Source organism: Microtus ochrogaster, chromosome 22 (assembly GCF_000317375.1).
Source record: "Microtus ochrogaster isolate Prairie Vole_2 chromosome 22, MicOch1.0, whole genome shotgun sequence".
NCBI classification, from domain to species: Eukaryota; Metazoa; Chordata; class Mammalia; order Rodentia; family Cricetidae; genus Microtus; species Microtus ochrogaster.
In genome coordinates this window covers 17,510,212-17,532,769 of record NC_022023.1, presented here as the reverse complement: position 1 = coordinate 17,532,769, position 22,558 = coordinate 17,510,212, and the positions used below count along the sequence as shown (strand labels likewise).

The window sequence follows — 22,558 nt, the reverse complement described above, 5'->3', positions numbered from 1 at the left end:
GGGAAGGGAAGGGAAGAGAAGAGAAGAGAAGAGAAGAGAAGAGAAGAGAAGAGAAGAGAAGAGAAGAGAAGAGAAGAGAAGAGAAGAGAAGAGAAAAACTGCAGAGGGCTAGTTGTAGCATATTACCTGTGAGGACAAGAAGTATGTGGTATTTTTCCCATGAAAGTTTGTCATGTTCAGTGGGGAGGAAGAGCACTGATCACTACTTACTCTTCCTGTAAGTAAAGCGAGACGTCAAACTCTATTTGAGGGATGACCCCTTTCCAGAAATTGCAGGCTCTGGATGTCTTGCCAGCCCATCATCACTGTCCATCTGCTAATTCTCTGCACATCGAAGCGGCAGCTGTCATTGCCGAGAATGCTACAGTAAGATAATAAGATGGGGTACATTTCATCTTTGCGTGCTTAAAACAAATCCCCGTGAAGAGCAGCAGCAGCTCTGGGGATGAGAGAGCGATCTCAGGTGTCATTAACATAAAATGCCAAATGGATTTGCAGGTTGGGAGCAAATGGATTTGCTTTAAAAGCAAAAGCTCTCAAGGTAGGTGCAGTACACACCGTGGCCCTCTGTAGTCGCTGAGCTGGAGGAAATATCAAAGCCATAGGCGTACACAGAGAAACCTCAAAATCACAGCCACGCATGCAGGTCTGAATATAAATGCAAGCATATGTGTTTCTCAATTCTGCACAGCCTAGCTATGCCACTGGGGTGGTTCAGTTTCTTTATCCCAGAAAACAAAAAGCTACCAAACAAAACCTTCCCTAAACTAAGAGCTCCCTAACTTCTATATTATTTTCACTGTCACAACTTTTCTCCACATCCAGATCACAAATAGTCTTGCATGTCTTCTCATCCCTTATTCCTGGCGAGTAACCTAAAGAATAATCAGTAATACCTTTTCTAATTTTTTGGTTAATTTTGTTTTGTTCCATCCTACTGCCTCCACTGTGAAGTGTGCTTAAATAAAATTGAAATTTCAAGTGGCTCACAGCCTCTTCTCAGTGGTCTCTGTCCAAGCTTCTCCTCTCTTCAGTTCACCCTGCATCTTGGTACCCGACTATTTTCATAGGCAGTGTAGATTTCATGAGGCAAGAAAACAATGGACATAGTCACAGTTGTGCTGTGCATCCCTGACCATTGCAGATATGAATGAAGTTCTGGATAGAGTCGTGTGTATGTGTGGGTGTACCTGTGGGTATACTCACACGTCACACATGACATAGATAGGAATGTGCAGCTAGTTTTCCTTGTAAACACAGATGTTAGATATAATTTCATTTGATTGTCCAGAAGAAGACCAGGGTTTGATGGTGCACGACAATGATGCCTACAATGATGATAACCTTGGAAAGCAGGTTAAAAGTATTTCGTTTTTCCATGTGAGATCGCTGGCTCTAAATGAGGTCTCTGAATCCCATACATAGTGATGGAACCAGACTCTGGAACTATGTCTTCTTAATCAAAACTTGGGCGATTTCTAGCTGCAATACAGAACTTGACTTCCTCTATTTTTGAGAAACATGGTATAGCATTGTATTTCTGCTGTGTGGTAACCTATGAACCTTGCCATGAAGATGTCACCCCTGAACGTGGTCTCCATGGAGCTGAAGGAAAGAAGAGGGAAAGAGAATTGCAGAATTGTTGGCTGCTGGATACAGAACAATACACACCCTTTTTTACATAAACAGGAAGTCTCTGAAAGAACCTCAGCTCATTTCCTCATGGTCAGCGTTACAGAGAAAATAAAATCTGCGCAGCTGATGAGAATCCAGGTCAAGACAAGAAAATGACAGGGCAATTAAAGTGTCTTCAGGCTTTTGGATGCCTTGACTTGAGAAGAAAAACTAACGGAAATGCAGCAAATATGCAGAGATCAAGTCTAGCACATTCTTCCTTTATGCTGCTATTGGCATGAAAAATTAGTCTGTTGCTATGTAACCCATGATAACCTTGAACTTCTGATCTCCTTGCCTCTGCCTCCTGAATGTTGAGAGTACAGATATGTGCTCCCACACCTGGTTTACATGGTGCCGGAGGTTGGACCGATGGCTTCTTGCATGCTTAGACAAACACTGTTACCAGGTTAGCTACATCCCTAACCCCTCAAGTCAAATATTCTATAGCAAATTCAGGAGAAATGAATGATGAAAGATCTTCATTTCCTAGTGATCTCTAAAAGAGAGTCTACAAGCAACTAAAAACTAATGCCTAAAGATTTCAGAACATGGAGATTGAAATATTGTAAGAAATATTATAAGCCTTTTCATCACCAAGATTAATTGAAAATAGGACAGTGGCTTCAAGACAGAAAATGTGTCAGTTTCTATATTTAAATGTCAGAGGAAGATGTTTCTATATTGTTTACTGAATATCAATTCTGACATAGTTATTTTTGTAATTTAAATTTTTATATTTTTGAGAATTTAATACATGAGTGAGGTATTTATATCACATCCACTCCGTCCTTGCCCCTGTCTACTTCTCCCATTTCTGCCCATACTCCTTTAAAATTAATAGCCTCTTTTCATTATTGTTGTGCACACACACACACATAAACACCGAGTCCCTTTAGTTTACTCACATAAACAACTACTATTTAGGACTAACCCCTTGAGATTGATTAAATCATTGAAGGCCTCACCCCTAGAAAGAACTGATTAACCCATTCCCCCTCTGTCATATCCATTGATTAACAATAGCCATTCATCTAGGGATGGAACCTTGTAAAAATTGCACACATAATCCCATCCTAATAGGCTTGTTGACAAGTACCATTACACAGTCTTATAAGGTTGGCCTACACATTTTCTTTTGCAAGTTTGATGTTACTAAAGACTATTCTTGCCTAGATTTCTTTCACTCTAATGAGGAAGACCAAATAAATAAAAATAATATTAATACAAATTTCTCCAAAATGGTTCTGTAAGGACTGTGATTAAGGGTGGAACAAACAGGAATAGAATTCTTTAGCTTGGGAACATATGAAATTTTGGGTGCTGGGGTAGCCCACTGAAAGTTAAATGGGTGGGAATGGATAGACTAAATATGAGAAGCTTAGCCAAATAGATGTCAGACACACTTGCACAGCTGAAACTAAGCAGTTCTATTGTGGTGGAGATTGGAAGGGAACAAGTAGGAGGAGATTGAATGGTGGTGGTTCTGGCGATGGATATGTTTTATTGACACCCTCCATCTGTAGCACCTTGTTGGTTTATTATGTAGAGTAAGTGGCATCATACCAGGAATGCGTCCTATGGATGGGTGTTTTCTGGGAAGTTTTCCAGGTGGGTTGGCCTCCTAGGATGCCTCTACCTGGTTATAAAGCTGAGTCATCTTTGAAACAAACATGTTAGCTTTGACTGTGAGTATTCCCAGGGGACATGTGATCTTGAGCACATTCCAGTTCTTGTAGCTTTCAAGGATTTCCCATGACTAGGGAAAGAAAGAATGGAACAGAGAAGGGATGTGTGGGCTAGAGGCAGAGACCTGGGTATAAAGGGCTTTTGTTACATATCTTGGGTCACTCATGTAGTTGATTTTAGGCCTTGATTTCTTCACTGGGTGGTAATACTATTGAGTTTCACAGAGTTATTGAGTCAACATACCCAGTGAGCTATCTTGAGCTCAAATTAATTATTTGTGGAATTGAGGGACCTGGAGATTCATACACCGAATTTGTTTTTTATGGGTATATACAGTGGAAAATTCTGTTTCCCAGATTTGTCTCAAAACTCTATTAACCCAGCATTAAGTCAAGTGCAGTTTCTGGTTCTTTTAGCAGCTGTAAATAAGTAGGCCAGTCCGGACACTTGCAGGACAGATCTGTAGCTTCCTGGACATCTGGAGCTGGTGGCAGTTGGGCAGGAGTCAGAGGGAAGTTGGATTCATTAGTTTGTTTGTCTGCTTGGGTTTTATTCTACGAAGCTATTTTTCTTCGAAACGTCTGATTCTTTGTATGTTGCTCCTTGCTGCAGTCACAGATGCTCACTGAGGGGTGAGGATCTCAACAGACAGTGGCTCCTTCCCCAAGCTCATCTCCAGCCAACCATCTACCATGCCAAAGGTCTTCTCCACTACCTGAGCAGTATTGGCCGGGGGCCTGTGGTGAGTCACTTCCTTCTTTTCGTCAATTCTTCTCATACATTACCAGATTCCTTCCACCCTCCAGCAGGCAGTTTCTCAGCTGTCCAGGCAATAAAAACAAAGGGGAAAAACGTATGTGATAACTTTAATGAGGGATTTACTATAATAGTTGTTGTATCAAGTTACCACACACTGTCATACGCTATCCAGCAGAATAGAGTCTCCTTGTATTACAATTCTGGAAGCTGGCAGCCTACAATCAAAGAGATGGCAAGCTGTTCTGATGCTGGTGGTTTTAGGAAAAAACATAGTTCCTTCTCTTGCAGTGTGTTGTGGCAACCTGCGGTGCTTAGCACCCTTTCGTTTATGGTGGCTTATTTGAGTCATGGCCTACATCTTCCCAGGACTATCTGAGCTTGATGTCTGGTGGTCCTCATTCTCTCTTCTAAGGATGTTCATCATTGAATTAGAGCAGTGACTCAGTTTGACGTCAGCATTTTTCAACTTGTCAGTATGTTCCTTCTGTATAAGGACATAGTCCTAGGCACCAGGGATGAGGGTGGCAACAAATATTTTACAAAGATGCAGTTCATCTCACAAGAGGTTCAGAACAATGGTTCAGCACTCGCTGATGAAAACTGGACAAAATGTAAAATGAATAACATTTTCTTGATTTAAATTTTTCTAGTTTTACTCCTGCTTCATTAAACTAGACAAAAATATACATACCTATTAGAGGATGGAGAAAATCTTCTAAATGTTCATATTTAGATTCAACTAACATTCATGTTTTTCAAGACAGATCTAGCGCTTTTTTAGGCTGTTTCACATGTAGGGTTTTCAGTCCCAGGTACTATGCAAATGATGTCAGACAGACCCTTTGAAAAGAGAGGCCTTAGCTCCAGAAAAGAAAGAGGAAATGACAACAGGGTGGTGTGTGGGAATGCTCTTGAGTTGTCTACAAACTGTGAGCAGATCCATCAGCGGAAGTGTGGGGGCAAGACATATGTCCTATGTCCACATGTAGAGAGCTTAGATAAAAGTGAAGGGACATCAGAATGGGCAGCTCTATCCTAATCCACTTTCTAAAGCTTCTGCTATGTGATTGAGAGCATGCCGTGTTGAACGAGTCCTGCGAAGCTGTGTGAATGTGTGCTTTAGGTTTGTACTCAAATGTCAAGATCAAAGATCAACATGTAAAGTGCTCTCCATGAGGCCATTCGAATGTACACAGCAGAATAGAGATTCAGTTCTCTTGTTGGAGGCTGCATATTCGTTTCCGGGCCACCGAGACTCCCGAAATAATTACACAGAAATCTGTATGAATTGCATTGCTGTTTGGCCAATAGATTAAGTATATTTCTCGCTAGCTTTTACATCTGAAATCAACTCATTTCTATTAATGTGTGCATCACTATGAGGTCGTGGCCAACCGGCAAGTTTCCAGGATCTGTCTCCTCTGGTGGTAGCTACATAGCATCCTACTGACTCCACCTACTTCTGCCAGCATTTAGCTTAGTTTTTCTGCCTAGCTCTATTCTGCCCAATCACAGGCCAAATAAGCTTCTTTATTCATTCATCAACAAAAGCAACACATATGCAGAAGGACTTCTCATACCATGTTGTGGTTTTTCTTATTGATTTTATTGAGCTCTACATTTTTTCTCTGCTCCTCTCCCTGCCTCTCCCCTCCCTTTTAACCCTCTCCCATGGTCCCCATGCTCCCAATTTACTCAGGAGATCTTGTCTTTTACCACTTTCCATTTAAATTAGATCCATGTATGTCTCTCCTAGGGTCCTTATTGTTGTCTGTGTTCTCTGGGACTGTGATTTGTAGGCTGGTGTTCTTTGCTTTATGTTTAAAAATCACTTATGAGTGAGTACATATGACAGTTGTCTTTCTAGGTCTGGGCTACCTCACTCAATATGATGTTTTCTAGCTCCATTCATTTGCCTACAAATTTCAAGATGCCATTATTTTTATATGCTATGTAGTACTCCATTGTATAAATGTACCACATGTTCCTTATCTATTCTTTAGTTGAGGGGCATTTAGGTTGTCAACAAAACAAAACGGCAGCCTACAGAATGGGAAAAGATCTTCACCAACCCCACATCAGACAGAGGTCTAATCTCCAAAGTATACAAAGAACTCAAAAAATTGGTCATCAAAAGAACAAATAACCCAATTAAAAAAATGGAGTACAGACTTAAACAGAGAACTCTCAACAGAGGAATCTAAAATGGCTGAAAGACATTTAAGGAAATACTCAACATCCTTAGTCATCAGAGAAATGCACATGAAAACACATCTTACACCTGTAAGAATGGCCAAGATCAAAAACACTGATGACAACTTAAGCTGGAGAGGTTGTGGGGTAAAGGGAACACTCCTGCATTGTTGGTGGGAGTGCAAACTGGTACAGTCCCTTTGGATATCAGTGTAGTGATTTCTCAGAAAATTGGAAAATAATTTCCTCAAGACCCAGCAATACCACTTTGGGGTATATATCCAAAGGATGCTCAATTGTGCCCACAAAGACATGTGCTCAGCTATGTTCATAACAGCTTTGTTTGTCATAGCCAGAACCTGGAAACATGTTGTGATTTTTTTTTGATGTCACACTATAGCCTCTCTTTGTGACTTTCTCTTTGAGCGAGTATATTGATGGTACCCACATCCAGGTTGAAAGATTTCATGGACCTCAAAATAGTCATTAACTTGTATGGATACTTTATTTCAGTGAAAGGAAACAGATTAAAATAGACACCTGACAAGGCATACATGTCATATCTATGAGGGAGCTGGTGTAAACTCCCCTTTCCAGTAGAGCTTGAAAGAGAGCTTAACTCTCTGGCAACAGTGTAACCAACCACCAATTAGATAACTTCACCTGAACTTGATGCTAAGGGTATTTTTATCCTATTATTTTAATTATTTTATATCTATAGTATAGTATATAATTCAAAACCTGTGTATGATAAATAATGATCAATTAAGAGTATGTAACATTTCTATCTTCTTAAAAATTAAAAAAAGAAATATGAAAGACAAACATTCCAAGTTCTCATTTATTTGTGGATTCTTAAAATGTCAATTTCAATATAGAATAATGGTTACTAACAAGTTACAGAGGAAGAGGGATAAAAGATGGAGGGAGGATGGATAATAGACCCAAAGTACAGAAGCAGGGAGCAGTGAGGTCTAGTGTTTCTCAACACAGTAGACTGACTGCTGATTTACAGGGACTTACATATTTTAGAATTTCAGAGGTTCCAAACACAATGTGATTATGAAGGTATAGATATGTCAGTTGCCGTGACCGTGATTATCCCACATTCTATATGTACATTGAAATATCACTGCATACCGCATAAATAGGATCAGATAAATTTTGGGGAGGAGGTGGTCAGCTACGTAGCCATGGGGTGCTTTCCACAGTTAATTCTTCAGTCCAAATCCATCCTCCTCCAGATGTCAAACTTATGCCTCCAGGTTCAAGCCTTGCACCAAAACTCATCCTACTAGCATTGATTATCTGGCACTGCCCAAATCCGCAGCCAATGAGAGACACTCCTATCCAGCAGAACATTCCAAAGGATTAAAGGTTCATCTCCAAGAGCTCATCAGAACGCAGGGTGTTCTTTGAAACCTGCCAAGTTTCACTGCTCCAGATTTGCCGAGTCTACTTCTCTTTTTGCCATAGAACAACGTGTGCTCCCACCCCAAGAATCTAAATTCAACACTGGGTCAAATGTACAGTATCATGCTGCTGCCATGCCTGCTTCACCCAAGGAGGTAGTGTCATCTCTACTGGTGATTGTCTTCAACAAGCTCTCCATAGCAAGGCTCCAATCTCATGGTTGCAAGCTGGAGGATGTTTCTCTGTGTTGGAAGCTTTAGCCTCCAGGAGAAGAGAGCGATTTGGAACAGAAGAATGCCATATCTGATGCACATTTAAACGCACGCGCATAGTAAACCCACCACGAAACGGGATTTCTTTCTGCTCCGACAATCTCTAATTGAAGAGCACGGCATTTATTTTAAAGTGTGACAGGTGAAAGGCTTGTTTAAAAGTATAAATAAACATTAATTAGCCATAAACACGACAGCCGCAGACTTGTTTCCTGCTGGGACCATCTGAGAGGTGGGTGAGAAACAGCTGAGTACTAACTGCTAGTCATGGTGTTACAGAGCTCTCTAATTGGCTGAATGCCACCTTTTAGTTACCTACAGGGCTAAATTTAACCCTCTTTCCACCGGCAGCTGCATCCCCATCATTCACTCTTACTGGTCCTGTCCTGGCAGGGAAGAGTCCTTCTGTGTCCACACTGATTTTTAAGTTCTATGGCTGGGGATTAATGCTGACTCTGCCTCGTTTCTGGGTCTTATGAAAATGTTTTCAAGTACTGGGAAAACATTCTGTGATGGCTGGGGAGATCCACCTATTATAGATGCTTCTCAGGTATCTGAGTCTTGGGTGAATTAATGTGAGTCGCAAGGACCAAAAGGATGTGAGACAGAGATGAAAATCACTGTGCTGATTCCTCTGAAGCTTGCCAATAAGCAGGCGTGTACCTCTGTTCTTCATTTCCTGCATCTGTTCACCTTCCCTATAATGTGAACAGTCACCTCCCTGTTTGTATATTAATTTATATCATGGAATTGTAAAGATTATGGTAGGCACTAGTGATGCAAAGTGATACACATTTGTTTTATAGTTTTTAAAACTTTAATAATCATGCATACATATAGTATGTTTGAACAAATCCAGCCCTGTTACCTCTCCTCTAATTCCTCTCTTACACCCCCTCCCACTTTTCCCTTCCAATGCTATGGGCTTTAAAATATAATCTAATACTCACAAAATCTATTTACTGATGTTTATATGTACATGAGTTTGCAACCATCTACTGGGGCATGGATGGCCTCTCAGGACCTGCATTGCAAAGGAAACTAAATGGGCAACTATTAGTTGCTAATAGGGCCTTAGTTATCACCAGTTGCTAATAGGACCTCATCATCCTCTGCTCCATCCATTTTTTCTAATGATTACACAGCCTCGAGGAGAGAGGGCATATTATAGGTGTCCCGTTTAAAACTGAATACTCCACAATCTTATTTTCTACACATTGGCTGTTTGTGGGTCTCTGTATTAATCACCACGTACTGTAAAAAGAAGCTTCTATGGTGAAGGTTGAGAAATGCATGTATCTACGGGCATAAAGATAAGAACTCAAACATGGGTTTCGTACAATGTCCATTTAACAGAATAAAAGATGACCCTCTGATTTGAGTTCTTAAGGAGACAGCATGACCCAAAGTATAAAAATGGTGACAGAGGTCGTGCAAAGCTTTTCTGGGACATTTGTGATGCAGATGATGAGTTGAGATGGAATCATGGAAGAACTAGGTGGTGATGCCACTTCTGCTGTATTTGAAGGATAACCTGGCACGGGGAACACTCCTGGGCTCTTACAGATCTTCTGCTAGCTCTTTCCCATTTAATGGACCCATAATGGCTGTTGTTTGTCAGAGAGTTCAGATGTTGGAATCAAAAGACCAGACAGACAGAAATGTTAGCCTATTCTTGTCTTGAAATATTGCTCAATAATTGTCCTAGACGGCTATGATAGATGCCCAGATCAGAAACAACTTGGAGAGGAAAGGGTTTATTTCAGCTTACCCTCTCAGGTCACAATCCATCATTAAAGAAACTCAGAGAAAGAACTCAAGGCAGGGACTCAAGCAGAAACTATGGAGGGATGCATACTGTTTACTAGTTTGCTCTCTGGCTCACGCTCAGCTTTCTTTCTTATATAGCCCAGACCCATTGGCCTAAGGAGGGTGCTACCCAAAGTGGACTAAGCCCTTCTACATCAGTCATTAATAGGTCAACCTTTCACAGCCATGACCCCAGGCTAAAGTAATCTAGGAAGTTCTTCAATGAAAGATCTCTTCCCAGGTGACTCTATGCTATATCAAGTCAACAATAAAAGCTAACCAGTGTCGTAATCAAAATTCTCCCCAATAAGAAAATCCAATTAACTAGCAGTACAAACAGTATACAAATTAATATCAAAACATTATTTTAAGTGAAAGAAATTGGGTATGAAAGGATATATAGTATATATTTGTATTTCATAACAAGGATAGGTAAATATTAGAGCACTGTTTTACTCCAGGGAAAGAACTTGTAGAAAGTGGAAATATTCTTTATCATGATTGAGACTAAGTTATACCAACCTTGCTGAACTATATATTCAGTATTTACATTTTCCAGTAATGGACAATTTTTGCCTAAATACAGAAAAGCTAAAAAGTCATGAAACAAAAATACAGAGGATAAAATACAGCTGGATAAAAATTGGGGTGCGTGAAATAGACTGGTCAGCCTAGAAGAGTGTGAGTCAAGTCTAGAAAGGCAACTTTGCCAATACCTAACAGAAGGCAGTGAAAATGCCGTTGAGAAGTCATGAAGATTCAACCAGAGAGAAAACATGCCAGCAGGGAAGCCCAATGTAACAGACAAGTTCAAGAATCTGCTGTTAAGAGGCATTGACTTGCTTCCTGTTTGTGACGCTCCACACGAGAGCCAAGAAGACCCTTGACCCAGAGCACAGTCCAGCACAGCATCACCACTGGAGAGGGCTCTCTGGCTAGAGCCGGGGTACAGGATGTCAGGCAAGCAGTCTCGGAGGAGCTGCCATGTTGCAGCTGCTGGCTTGGTCCTTGGGCTGCTGCCAAGACCCGGGCTTCAGGATTAGGAGAGGTATCGATTCCCATCCACATGGCTCTCGCTGCGTGAGTGCCTGTTGATAAAGGGATTTCAGGATTCTTTGAAGAGCTCATTGATCCTCCCTTTACAACTCTCACAAACTGGGCTGCCTTCTGCCAGGGGGACAGAACAGGTCCTGTGTGTGCGCATGTGTGTGTATGTATATTTGTGTGTGTGTATACAAGCATATGTTTACTTTCTCTAAGGCCCAGTGGAATGAGAGTGTTTTCCATGTAAAAGATTTCCCTGGTTGCATTTGTACCCCCAGCATATATGTTTAGCAAATTAGCCTACATTTAAAAAAGCACAGATAGAGAATCGGAGGAAGATTGCAGGTCCCTAAAACGTGTCTATGCAGAGCTCAGAAGACTTGGTATAGCATTTTTCATTTGTACTGTATTCCTCAAAAGGGGCAGAAAGAAAGGTATTATCTTCTTATGTCCATTGTTTGTTAAGGATATAAATTTAGAACTTTCTACACTGTTGTAGTCGGAGGCTGCTCATTTGTTCCCGGCTGCTCAGACCTACAATAATTACACAGAAACTATATTATTTAAGACACTGCTTGGTCAATAGCTTAAGCATATTGCTAGCTAGCTCTTATATCTTAAACTAACCCTTTTCCATTTTTTATATTTTACCATGATGCTTGTGGCCTACTGGCAAGGATTCGGCACATCTGTCTCCTGCGGCTACATAGCTTATCTATCTATCTATCTATCTATCTATCTATCTATCTATCTATCTATCTATCTATCTATCTATCTATCTATCTATCTATCTATCTCATACAACACACACACACACTTGTTCTAGCAAGGTCTTATTCAGCCAGAGACGTCACAATGACTATGTTGTTTGAAGGTATCATGGAGGCTACTGATTCTCTCCATCAACAAGTATAAATAGAGAAAGGGATCCATTTTCAGCTTGAGGCACCTGCCCGGATCCCCCTGCAGAACTTTGTCTTAGTGTCAAGCTTACTGCTCAGGGGCAGCCAACCAGCGACAGAAAGTAGAAAATAACAACACAAGACCTTGGCTTAACAATCTTCTTGTAGTGCTCTCTTTCACTGGTGGATCCACTGTTTTTACATGTTTAATTTCAGAAAGCGTTTAGATCAGAGTCTGAGATGTAACAAGTCTCCTTTTCTATGGGCATCTAAGAGTAAGATGCTTAACCTCCTGCAACATTAGGAAAAGTCAAACGGCAGCATCTCCCCTGAGAGATATTTATACTAATTGTGGATGAATATTCGATCTTAGCATGGTAATTGGCCCATATCAGACATTCTAATAGATACAAGGCATTAAAGTTATTGAATCAGTGGTAGGTATTCAATACAAAAGAAAGCCAAATATTGAACAGTATATTTTGGGTTACCTTATATTAGGTTTTCCAAAATAATTGAAAAAGAAAACCTTTATGTTGCTTGTGGCTATTTTCATCCATCATTGGATGTCACCTCCGACTTAGATATCATGTTCCCTACTAGAGGGAGAGGGTGCATTAGAACCTTGACAGCCATGAATTTCACATACAAAGATTCTACCAAGTATAGACTGAAAATACTAAGGAAAAAAAGTAGTTGTGCTAAACATTGAAAATTTTGTTTTCCTGTCATTATTCCCTAAAAATTCCCATAGCATTTATGATGTATTATGTATTGTAGGCAGTATAAAGATCATGTAAAGTATTTGGGAGCATGTACATATCATATGCAAATATAGAGCTATTTGCATAAGAAATTCAAGAATTCATGGATTTTTGTGTCTGTGAGGGCGCCTGACACTTTGTAGATTCTGGGAGAAGCTAGTATCTCTAGCAGCTAGTGCTGCATCTGGGGTAGCAGTCTTGTAAACTGGGCTCTTGAAAGGTAATTGCACTTGTCACCAACATCATTTCCCTCCTGGAGATATTTACTATTCTCAGAAATGTGGGCTGAATACTGCCTGCCCAATACGGTATACAAGAGGAATCTCCAGGGCTTAGTGAGCCTTGACTAGTTGAGTTGGAAGTGTCATTCTTTGGGGATTCCATCACATTCTCCAGAACTCGCCTTCTCCCGGGCTCAGGCTAGCTTTCATTTTCCTGTGGTAATTGTATAAATAATGCAGAGTCTCACTGCTGAGAAGGAGCAATGAGACCCAGATGTCAGGATCGGGAAAACACAGCAGCTCAAAGCTGGCAAAGCAGAACTGTAAACAGAATCAGGGCGAGGCGAGCCACGGGGAACAGAGGAAGCACTAAGGGAAGGATTTGAAACAGGGTGATCTCATGAAGATGCGGGGGGGGGGGGCAATTAACTTGCAGAGAAATCAGAATGGGAGCGAAGGGAGGGAGAAAGGCAGGGAGGCGTGTGCAGAGCATAGCAATGCGATCCTGATCAACTTCTTTGCTTGCACAATGAATGACAGAACACATGGTTGTTTGAATTAAATTAACCTTGCAATCAAGATTAGACATGAATTCCCCGGGAGGTGTCCTAGGGGTAGGCATAAGGACTAAGCGTTAGAGCCATAATCCAAGGCTCACCATTTCCTTGGCTGATGAAGAAATTAAGACCCCAAGAGGGGACAATTTAACTAAGGGTCAGAAGTCAAGACAAAGCACACTAGCTCAAGCAAAGGTAAAGAAAACTGTATTAAATCCATGTCTATTTCTATGTTTTGTTTTTGGGTTTTGGTTTTTTGCTTTGGGTGTGGTAATTACCTATTAATTGAGCCCCCGATTCAGTTGTAACTACTAACTTCATGCTCACTGTGCCATTAAATCCATTTAGTCTCCAAGAAGTGTGAATTTTGCCTCCTTCCAAGCATTTTTTTATTCTTTTAAAATTTTAATTTTAATTCATGTGCATATGTACACGCATGCGCAAATGTGCGTATGCACACACCATAGTGTAGCAGTCATAGAACTACTTTCTGGGGCCTTTTTTTTTTTTGTTTGTTTGTTTGTTTTTTTTCCCAATCATGTGAGTTCCAGGTATAGAACTCAGGTCCTTGGGCTTGCACAGGAAATTCTTTGTCCACTTAGCCATCTTGCCAGCCCAAACTTCCTTTCTCTATATGCTTATCCCTGTTGGCTTCAGCTGCACCCTTGTCATGCTTCTGGCCTCATGGTCTCTTTCCTGGGTTCCGCTCTTAAACCCTTCACCTTTCTATGTGATCCCGGCTTTCCCCCCTGTCGCAAATGCTTCACACCTCCAAGAAAACACCCAGATATCCTAGAATGGCCTTTAAGTGCACTGATAAGCAGGCCACTGCCCACGTCTATAGCTTCCTAAATCCATTCTTAATTCACTTTTAGCCAATTGTGAATTACTGTAGTTCCTCAACCGTATAACTCGTTCTTCCCCATGTTTTGTTGTTATTGTTGTTTTTACGTTTATCATTGAAGATAAAGCCTTTCTCATGTTCCACCCTGCTGGGATGCCACTCCTCGGAAGGAACACTCCTCTCTAGAAGCATGAGATGTGCTTTTAGTTGCATTTCCAGAGAGTTATGTTTATCATTGCCACCGCTTTCTCCTCTGGCTACCACGTTTGTGGTCTTTCCGGGTCATCCCCAACACACAGTTTCTAGATGAAACAGAAGAGAAAGGAAAAAAAAAATGTTGTTTGGGTATTAAGGGAAATTTGGATTTAAGTCTTTACTCATCTACTCAGTAATCGAAACTTGAGTGTTTTATTTAAAATTGGGGGCAATAATGCCTCCTTCATCTTGAGATACTCATTGTTATCATATTATAATAACTTTAATAAATCTTTAGCACATGTTATAGGACACAGTTAAGTACCCTATAACACCCATTTTGTATAAATTCTTAACATTCCAGTTGAAGCCTCACAAGTGTTCAGTAGATAAATTAATTATTTATCGTTGTTGTTGCTGTGGAGAGCAATACTGAGTTATGTTAAAATTTTAATTCTTCCTGCCGCAGAGCAGACATGCAGATTTTTGTTGAATAAATTGATGAGTGACATAGGGCTATTGATTAATCTATGAATGTTGTGGTCTCCAAACGGGGCACACTCACTACTATTCTGGCAAAGAATTTGGCTGGATGAAAATACAAGTATCACATCTTTAAGTAGAAAAGAAAAAGCTTCCTCCACTGAAATAAGTTGATAATTTGACTTATAATTGCCCCTTGCAATTTGGAGGAGCACATGTTTCTTATAATTAACAGGCATTTATTTTTAGGGATGTCGTTCGAGCGGCTCACAGAACAATGTCTCTATTTCTTTCTTTCCGAATCCTCAGAGGCCACTGGAATCCTAGGGCTTAGCAGAGCTCATTCCCACAGGTGAATAGGTCTATAATTTGTCATTTACCTCGGCTTTCAGAGTCTGTACGGATCAGGAAGGAAAAAATAGCAACTTTTATCTCAAACTGAATCCAGCATTTAAGGCACTCCTGTCACCAAGCAGCCTTCTGGCTTTATTGAGAAAGCTGTTGCTAAGACACAGGCTTAATTTGTTTGCACACTTTTCATAAGAATGGTGTGTGTTTATTCACACAGGAAAGCTGAGATGGGAGAGATAAAGGTTGGTGAAAAGTTCACCATGGGAGACGATTAGACCTTAAACAGTTATTTTGTTGGCTCCTCTAGGAAAAAGGGTTTTCAAAGTATGATCTTGGGATCAGGACCATCAGCCTCACATGGGTGCTTGATAGAAAGACAAATACTTCAGCCTGACTCAGACTAACCCGAATCACAGAATGGCTGGAGCGTGGCTTGCCAAGTCCTCCATGTTGTTCTGATGCAAGCTGATATATGAGACCCATTGCCATGTACCGTAGGCTAGAATATTATCCATGTCTCATCCATCACTGGGCTGTGAAGATGAGAATATTTTTTTCTCTGCTGGAAAGCCATGGCATCATCTTAGCCAGGGCAGATGGTTCAGAAGAGGATACTCATTTTTTAAAAGGTACCTCACAACTCCTCCATGAACCTCCCTAATCTGCTAACTCAGATCAAACATGAACATAATATTAGAAAATAAATGTATGCGATGCCCAAGAGGGAAATCATTTATAAACCAAAAGAATCACAAGGGTCTGCTAACAAATCAGATGCAACCCAGCAAATTCTTGCTGGAATGGAGTCTCAAGGTGCTTTACTAATAAGGACAGACCATACTCCTAGATATGAGCAGATACCATGGATAAAAGTACATAATCGAGAGCTAATTTGTCAGTTTGAGCAACTGGTTATCACTTTACAGATTAATCCACTGCTTTGCAATCTTCCTAATGCTACATCCAGTTAATAGAGTTCCTCATGTTATGGTGACCCCAACCCTAAAACCATTTCATTGCTAGTTCATAGTTGTAATTTTGCTACTGTTAAGGTGTATAATGTAAATATCTGACATGCAGGATATGTGATATGCAACCCCTGTGGGGGTTGCTATTCATAGGTTGAGAACCACTGGCTTAATCAGTTATGTGAGCGGTGTCTTTGCTCAACAGTCACCTACATTTAGTCAGACTGAGATGCTCGGTCTTCCTGGGCACAAGGAGAAGTAAAGGATTAGGAGATGGGTCCTGAGCTGAATTCATGATGTGGTACCTATACCCACTTCCTATAAAGGGAGGCATTCACGAAGGCACTCGCAATGCACCATCTTCATCCTTGAGAAAGCTCCAAAGTCCTCCTACACTGAAGGTCAGGTCTATAATGGATGCCACTATTGATGTAGGTCTTTGATTTGGATGGAATATGTAATCCCAAAATAGAAGAGTAAAGAACTGCCCTTAGCCATGAAAGGCAACACACAGGCAGTGGCCGTCATGACATTTGTTTATTCAGTGTTTCCCACAACTAAAATTAGTATTGATGCTCCGTATTCCCTTTGCCTGAGGTGTGTATCATATACACATTTTGCGGATTTACTTTTCTGTTTTTGAGATGGGATCACATATAAGCCTAGTTGACCTAAAATTCTTTAGATGGATGAGAAATGTGTGAACTCTTGAGTCTCTTGAACTCATGATTCCCTTGCCTCCCTCCACCAAACGTGTCGGTTATAGGGAATTTACAGAAGAACTAATAATTACATGCATTTCTTTATACGCTGCTCCCTCCTGGGAGCCCTGCAATCTACCTTCTTCCTTGAGGGTTGTTCAATGCAGCTGTGCCAGACCCCACCACTCCCAGACAGCTGGTTACACTGGGTCAACAGCATCTCTCTAACAACTCTGACATTTCAAACATGGAAGAGACCAGTGCACCAGCCTGGGTTTATATTCTCTTTTCTGATGCTCATTGCAGGTCTTCTGTGACTTCCATGGTCACTCCCAAAAGAAGAATGTATTCCTTTATGGTTGCAGCATGAAGGAAACTTTGTGGCAAGCAGGCTGCACTGTGGATGGCCCTGCCCTCGTAGAGGACGTCAGCTACAGGGTAAGCTACTGCATTGCATTGTATGGTATAATGTGATCACAACTTTACTGTGAGGACCTTTACCGCTTACCTTTGTTTCTAGAAAGATAATTTACCACTGACCTATACTTTCGTTCCCATTCATTTTTTTTCTCTTAAAATAACCATCTTGACTATTTTACCCATACAGTTAATTATAATGCAAGCAGAATAGAGGTTTCTAGATCCAATGTACATTTGTGTTGAATAATGTCACACTACCTGGTAACTTTATTTCTATGACACAGGGAATTGGTAACAAGAAGCCAATTTTAACATCTGGCTTTATAATTGTTAACTCTGTGAATTATTATCCTGCCAATAATAAAATGAAGGCAGTAAAAATACTGTTTCATTCATGAAGATTATGAGAGGAACATAATGATTCTGAATGCAAAATCCTTAAGAAAATACAAAGGAATGATTATAGCATCTCTCTGCATGAACACTCTTTGACAAACAGAACAACGACCCACTGAACCTCATTTTATGTTATATAGACTCCAGTCTTGGGGACTGCTGAATATTCACACTATGAGAAAGAACTTGAGGGGAAAGAGGGGAGCACTATTCCATGTCAGGATAATATGACTGCTTAGAGGGCATCCAGAAGGGATGGAATCTACAAAGATATCCAAATGCAAAGTAAACATTAGCCTTTGTTTCAGAGTTTTGAAGAAAATAAAGAAGATTATGATGATACTGATACTGTCTTCTTGTAAATTTTTTATTATTCTGAGTACTATAATTTACTGCATACAAAGTAGTAGTTCATCTCTAAGGTTAATGAAATATTAAAAAAATATTCACAAAATTAAGCAGGAGTAATGGTCTATGGACTTATTCTTAGTACAGAAGGCTGTACTAGAAGGCTGAAGATGAAGGATACTGAGCTGAAGATGAACTTGGGCTCCATACTGAAACCTACTCCCAAACAAAAGAAGACAAAATCGAAACAAAGCAGCCAACAATATGAACCAAAAGCCAAAAGGAAGCAAAATCAAGCACTTTTCAAACAAAGAAATTATCATATGAGAAACCAACAAATATTTACCAAATTAATCTAACCTGGAAGTATTTTCCTTGTGTTTTTCTTTAACCAGAGCTATTGACATATACTTCTGTTGATCATTTCCCTATGGCTCTTATAGCAGAATCAAGAACACATCCTCAGAAATCTATTTGCTATAAGGCTTAACCTGTTAATGGTGGCAACCAGAGCTCTAACTGAATAAAATTATTTAGGAAACCAGTACATGGGGACGTTCACATGGGCAGCTCATGCCAAACTGTGAAGAATGATCTTGTATACATAATGCAGGTGGATATAAAATAGATGAATCAATTTTAAGAAAAGTCAGTATGGCTTGTGATATGTCTGTACCTAGAAAGGGTAACAATATTCATGGAAAATTCTCTACATGGAGACATAAGAAGAAATAGAACCTAAGAGCTCTTTTTTACCAAGAGAACATCAAATTAAGCAGAGGCTGGGCATCACAACTGTCTCTCTTCTTTCTTCCTGTGTTAAAATATCCCAACCAATTCAACTTCGGGGACACAGGGCTTTCTTAGTTCACAGTTTAAGGTACAGTATTTCATGACAAGGAAATCGAGGTAGCAGAACTTTAAAGTCACATTAGATCCTTAATCAGGAAGCAGGGAGAGAAAGAAAAAGCCTAGGGAATGGTACCCCTCATAGAGGGTCAGTCTCCCCACCTCAACTAATCCAATCAAGAGAATTCCCTACAATAATAGAGGAATGCCTAAAATCCCATATTCCAACTGATTCTGTATCACATCAAGTTGACAATTGATATTAACTATTTAAGTGATCAATTACAGAGTGGGTTCTTATCCTGTGTATCTCAGCTTTATTGTATGCTTGTGTTAGTTATGTTATATTAGTTCATTAATGCAACAAGTAATTTGAGCTCAGTTTTGTGTCAAGTAAAGCAAATGGCATGATCAGGGAGAGATAGGCAAACCACAGTTTCTGCCTCTGAGAGCAGGTTCAATAGTGTTTGATGGCGATGTTATTAAAATATTAGTCCTTCTGTGCACTGATAGTCATCTCTGAGACTCATTATTTTAGGTTGATCAGTTGCCCAAATCTTTGTTTTTTTCCTTTGGAAAATGATAAAGTCAGAGTTTATATGAAATTTATAAAATGATTTTTGTTGGTTCTCTGGAGTTCTTCAAACTTTATTCATGGGCTGTTAAGCAATATATGCAAGGAAAAAGTTCTAATGTTTGGCTTCTTCCCTCCTTTTTTTGCTCTTAACAGCCTTGCTTTGCAGTTCCTGATTAATATGTATCCCTTTCCACCGTTGGTATTTTAAATCTAAGGCGCAGTAATCTATTAATAATAAATTTGATTTTGATGTTTATCCTAAAACATGTTTTGTATGTGTGCAGATGGATCTTTTCAGAATTGAGAGGGCTCATTCACTTTGTCATGAGGAGATGGAGACCTTGAAAGACCTTCCACATAAGATGTGTTTATAGTCCTCTCACGGGCCAGGAGTCACACCCTGAGAGTGTATTTACATATCAAACAGAGCAACTCAATCACAGGAAATTTGTCCTTGAATAGCAGTGTCAAAATGACAAACACATTTCATACTCACTCAAAATATTTAACTTTATTAATCAACCACATTGGGACTTCTAGTTGTATTACTAAAAACAGGTCAGTGAACACATTCAGCAAAACACAAACATATAAAAGGATAAAATTAACAAAGGTTGTCATTTTTAACCTCTGGAACCTGACCAAATACAGATAGGGAAATTTCAGTCTTGAAAACTGCTAGACTTTTTTTATGCAGAAACACCCCCAAATCTGACTTACTTAATGGCTTTTTAAAAAAACATATTTAAATTTATTCATCAAGATATACACAACTCAGAGCTAGGCATGGTAGCAAACATGTTTCTTCTCGGTTCAGCTGAGGCAGGCGTATGGAAAGTTTAAGACTTACATGAGCTACATCGTAAGGCCCCATTTTGAAGCAAGGCAGAGCAAAATGAAACAAAAGAGCAGCTTACAAATGTCAGCAAGTAACAAGAGTGGCAAAATCCCAACTAGACATCTCTTGCTCCAAATGAAACCTCCAGTTCTGGAAATGGGTTACATCTAATTGAGTTTTTGGCCAAAGTGTTCCCATGGAAACTGCCCCTCCCCACCAAACAACCCAGCCTAAAACCAAAGCTATTGGTTGCTCTCCATGAACTGATAGTAAGACTTGATTGCTGAAGACAACACCTACACAATGCACTGGACATGGAGAAGTCAACCTGATGCCTAATTAAGCCTTCACCTCTACAGACAAGTGTTCATGGAACTGGACGGTACTCAGCACTCTACCAAAAAAACACCAATCTCGCTACAACTCTTTCAGTTTACAACGATAGCTTGCCTGCAAGATATGTGGGTGCAATAGTGGCACAGAAGTTGTGGGAGTAAACATCCACTATCTAATTGGAATTAGGCCACTCCATTCGATGGAACCTATGGCTGACACCGCTCGGCTGGCCAAGAACCTGGGACTAGATGTACCATATTGTTCTGCTACAGCAACATAGCAACAAAAAAGATTGACTCCTATTGACATTCTGTTATTTTCATAGATTAGTGTCTTGCTCAGCCACTATCAAAGAAGTTTCCTCCTGCAGTCTATGGGAAATAAATACAGAGACTCGCAATTGGACAATGTGCAGAGTTAGAGACCTTGAAACACTTAGTCCTAAAGGAGATATCTCTATCAAGTCATTCCCTCTGGGCTCAGGGAACTCTGTGGAAGAGAAAATGGAAAGGTTATGAAAGCCAATGTAGGATAGAAGACACCAAGGCAATAAGGGCATCTATATAAAACAAGACTGATGCACATATTAACTTTCAGAGACTGGCAGCGTAGAAAGGGCCTTATATACATCTCAACCAAACTGGGGTCCCAGTACTGGGAGGGGAAGTAGACACAAACACACACCCTTAACCCCAAAGCTATATCCAATTGATAATTACAACAGAAAAATTCCTTTTCTCCAATGAAGTCTCATTGGGTATGCAAACTACACTCAAGGGCAGGCCATCTACTTCATGCCAAGTAGTAGATGACCTACACAAAATGAATTCATTGGTAATTTTGGAGGATTTTTGACTCACATTTGAAAGTTTTTCTTAAGCTTAAAGATCTTTTATTTATATATTATGGTGTCCAATTTTGTTTATATGGGTTTTCTGTGTGTGTAAATGTGTCTTTGTGTCTCTATGTTTCTTGTGCTTTTTCTTTGGCTTTCTTTTGTCATTTATTTTGTATGATTCTGATTTGTTTGCTTTTTTTGTTATTAGACCAGTAAGTAAAAGAGTTGCTAGTCAAATTTGAACTTTAGTTCAAATTGCCAGAACCCAAGTAAAACCAGGCATGACAGTGTGCCTGTATAATCCCAGCATGCCTAGAGGGAGTTAGAAAGCAGAAACATGAAAATTCGCAACATATTGATAATCAGACGGCCTGACTGATATGTGCGGTGGTAAACAACAAAGAGACCATATCTCAAGAAATGTGGAAGGTGGGGAATGACACCCAAGGTGGCCCCCTGATATCCATATGCACATGCATACACACCCATACATACAACCCATCATACAGACATATTGAGAGAGAGATGAAAATATAACACGTATAAAATCCATGTATCCTAGTTTGAATTATTAAAAGGGTCAAGAAAAAGGATAACACTTCAGCCAAAATTTAAGGAAAAGAAAGGTAATGCAAATTACAAGTTGTGAATGAAAGAGGGGGCTTCTCTACAGAACTCAAAAATTATAAGAAGTTTTTCATTAATAACTACAAGTCAAATGGATAAATTGTTTGTAGGGCATAAACTATGAAATTTGGCTGAAAGAAACCGAAAAATCTAAGTGCATCTTAAGAAAATAACTTGAATTAGAATTCACAAATATCCCACAAATCAAAACCTGGACTGAAATAACTTTGTTGGTAAATTCTAGACAACTCTCAAGAAAGAGATAACAGTCAATATAACAAGGCAAGAATTATTTAAAAAAATTGAGGAGGAATGGTTGCTAACCCTTTTTGAAGCCTGAATTATCCTGATGCTAAAGCCTTAAAAAAGATATTACAAGGAGAGATAGCGACAGTTCAATGATTCTTGGAAATCCCTATACAAAACTATTTTCCAAAGCATTATCAAGTCAATCCAGCAGCATGTAAAGCTTCCTCAACTGTGACAAAGT

At 39.8% G+C, this 22,558-nt stretch overlaps 1 protein-coding gene across 1 annotated transcript in view; it reads left to right on the top strand.

Annotated features, from left to right (window-relative positions):
• The window catches only part of Agbl1 (ATP/GTP binding protein like 1), a 703,551-nt gene that overhangs the window by 335,512 nt on the left and 345,481 nt on the right, over window positions 1–22,558 (top strand). Inside the window, exons 19-20 of the mRNA XM_013350206.2 lie at window positions 3,976–4,105; window positions 17,146–17,277. Of these exons, the coding sequence (XP_013205660.2) occupies window positions 3,976–4,105; window positions 17,146–17,277 (262 nt within the window). The remainder of the gene's footprint in view (window positions 1–3,975; window positions 4,106–17,145; window positions 17,278–22,558) is intronic.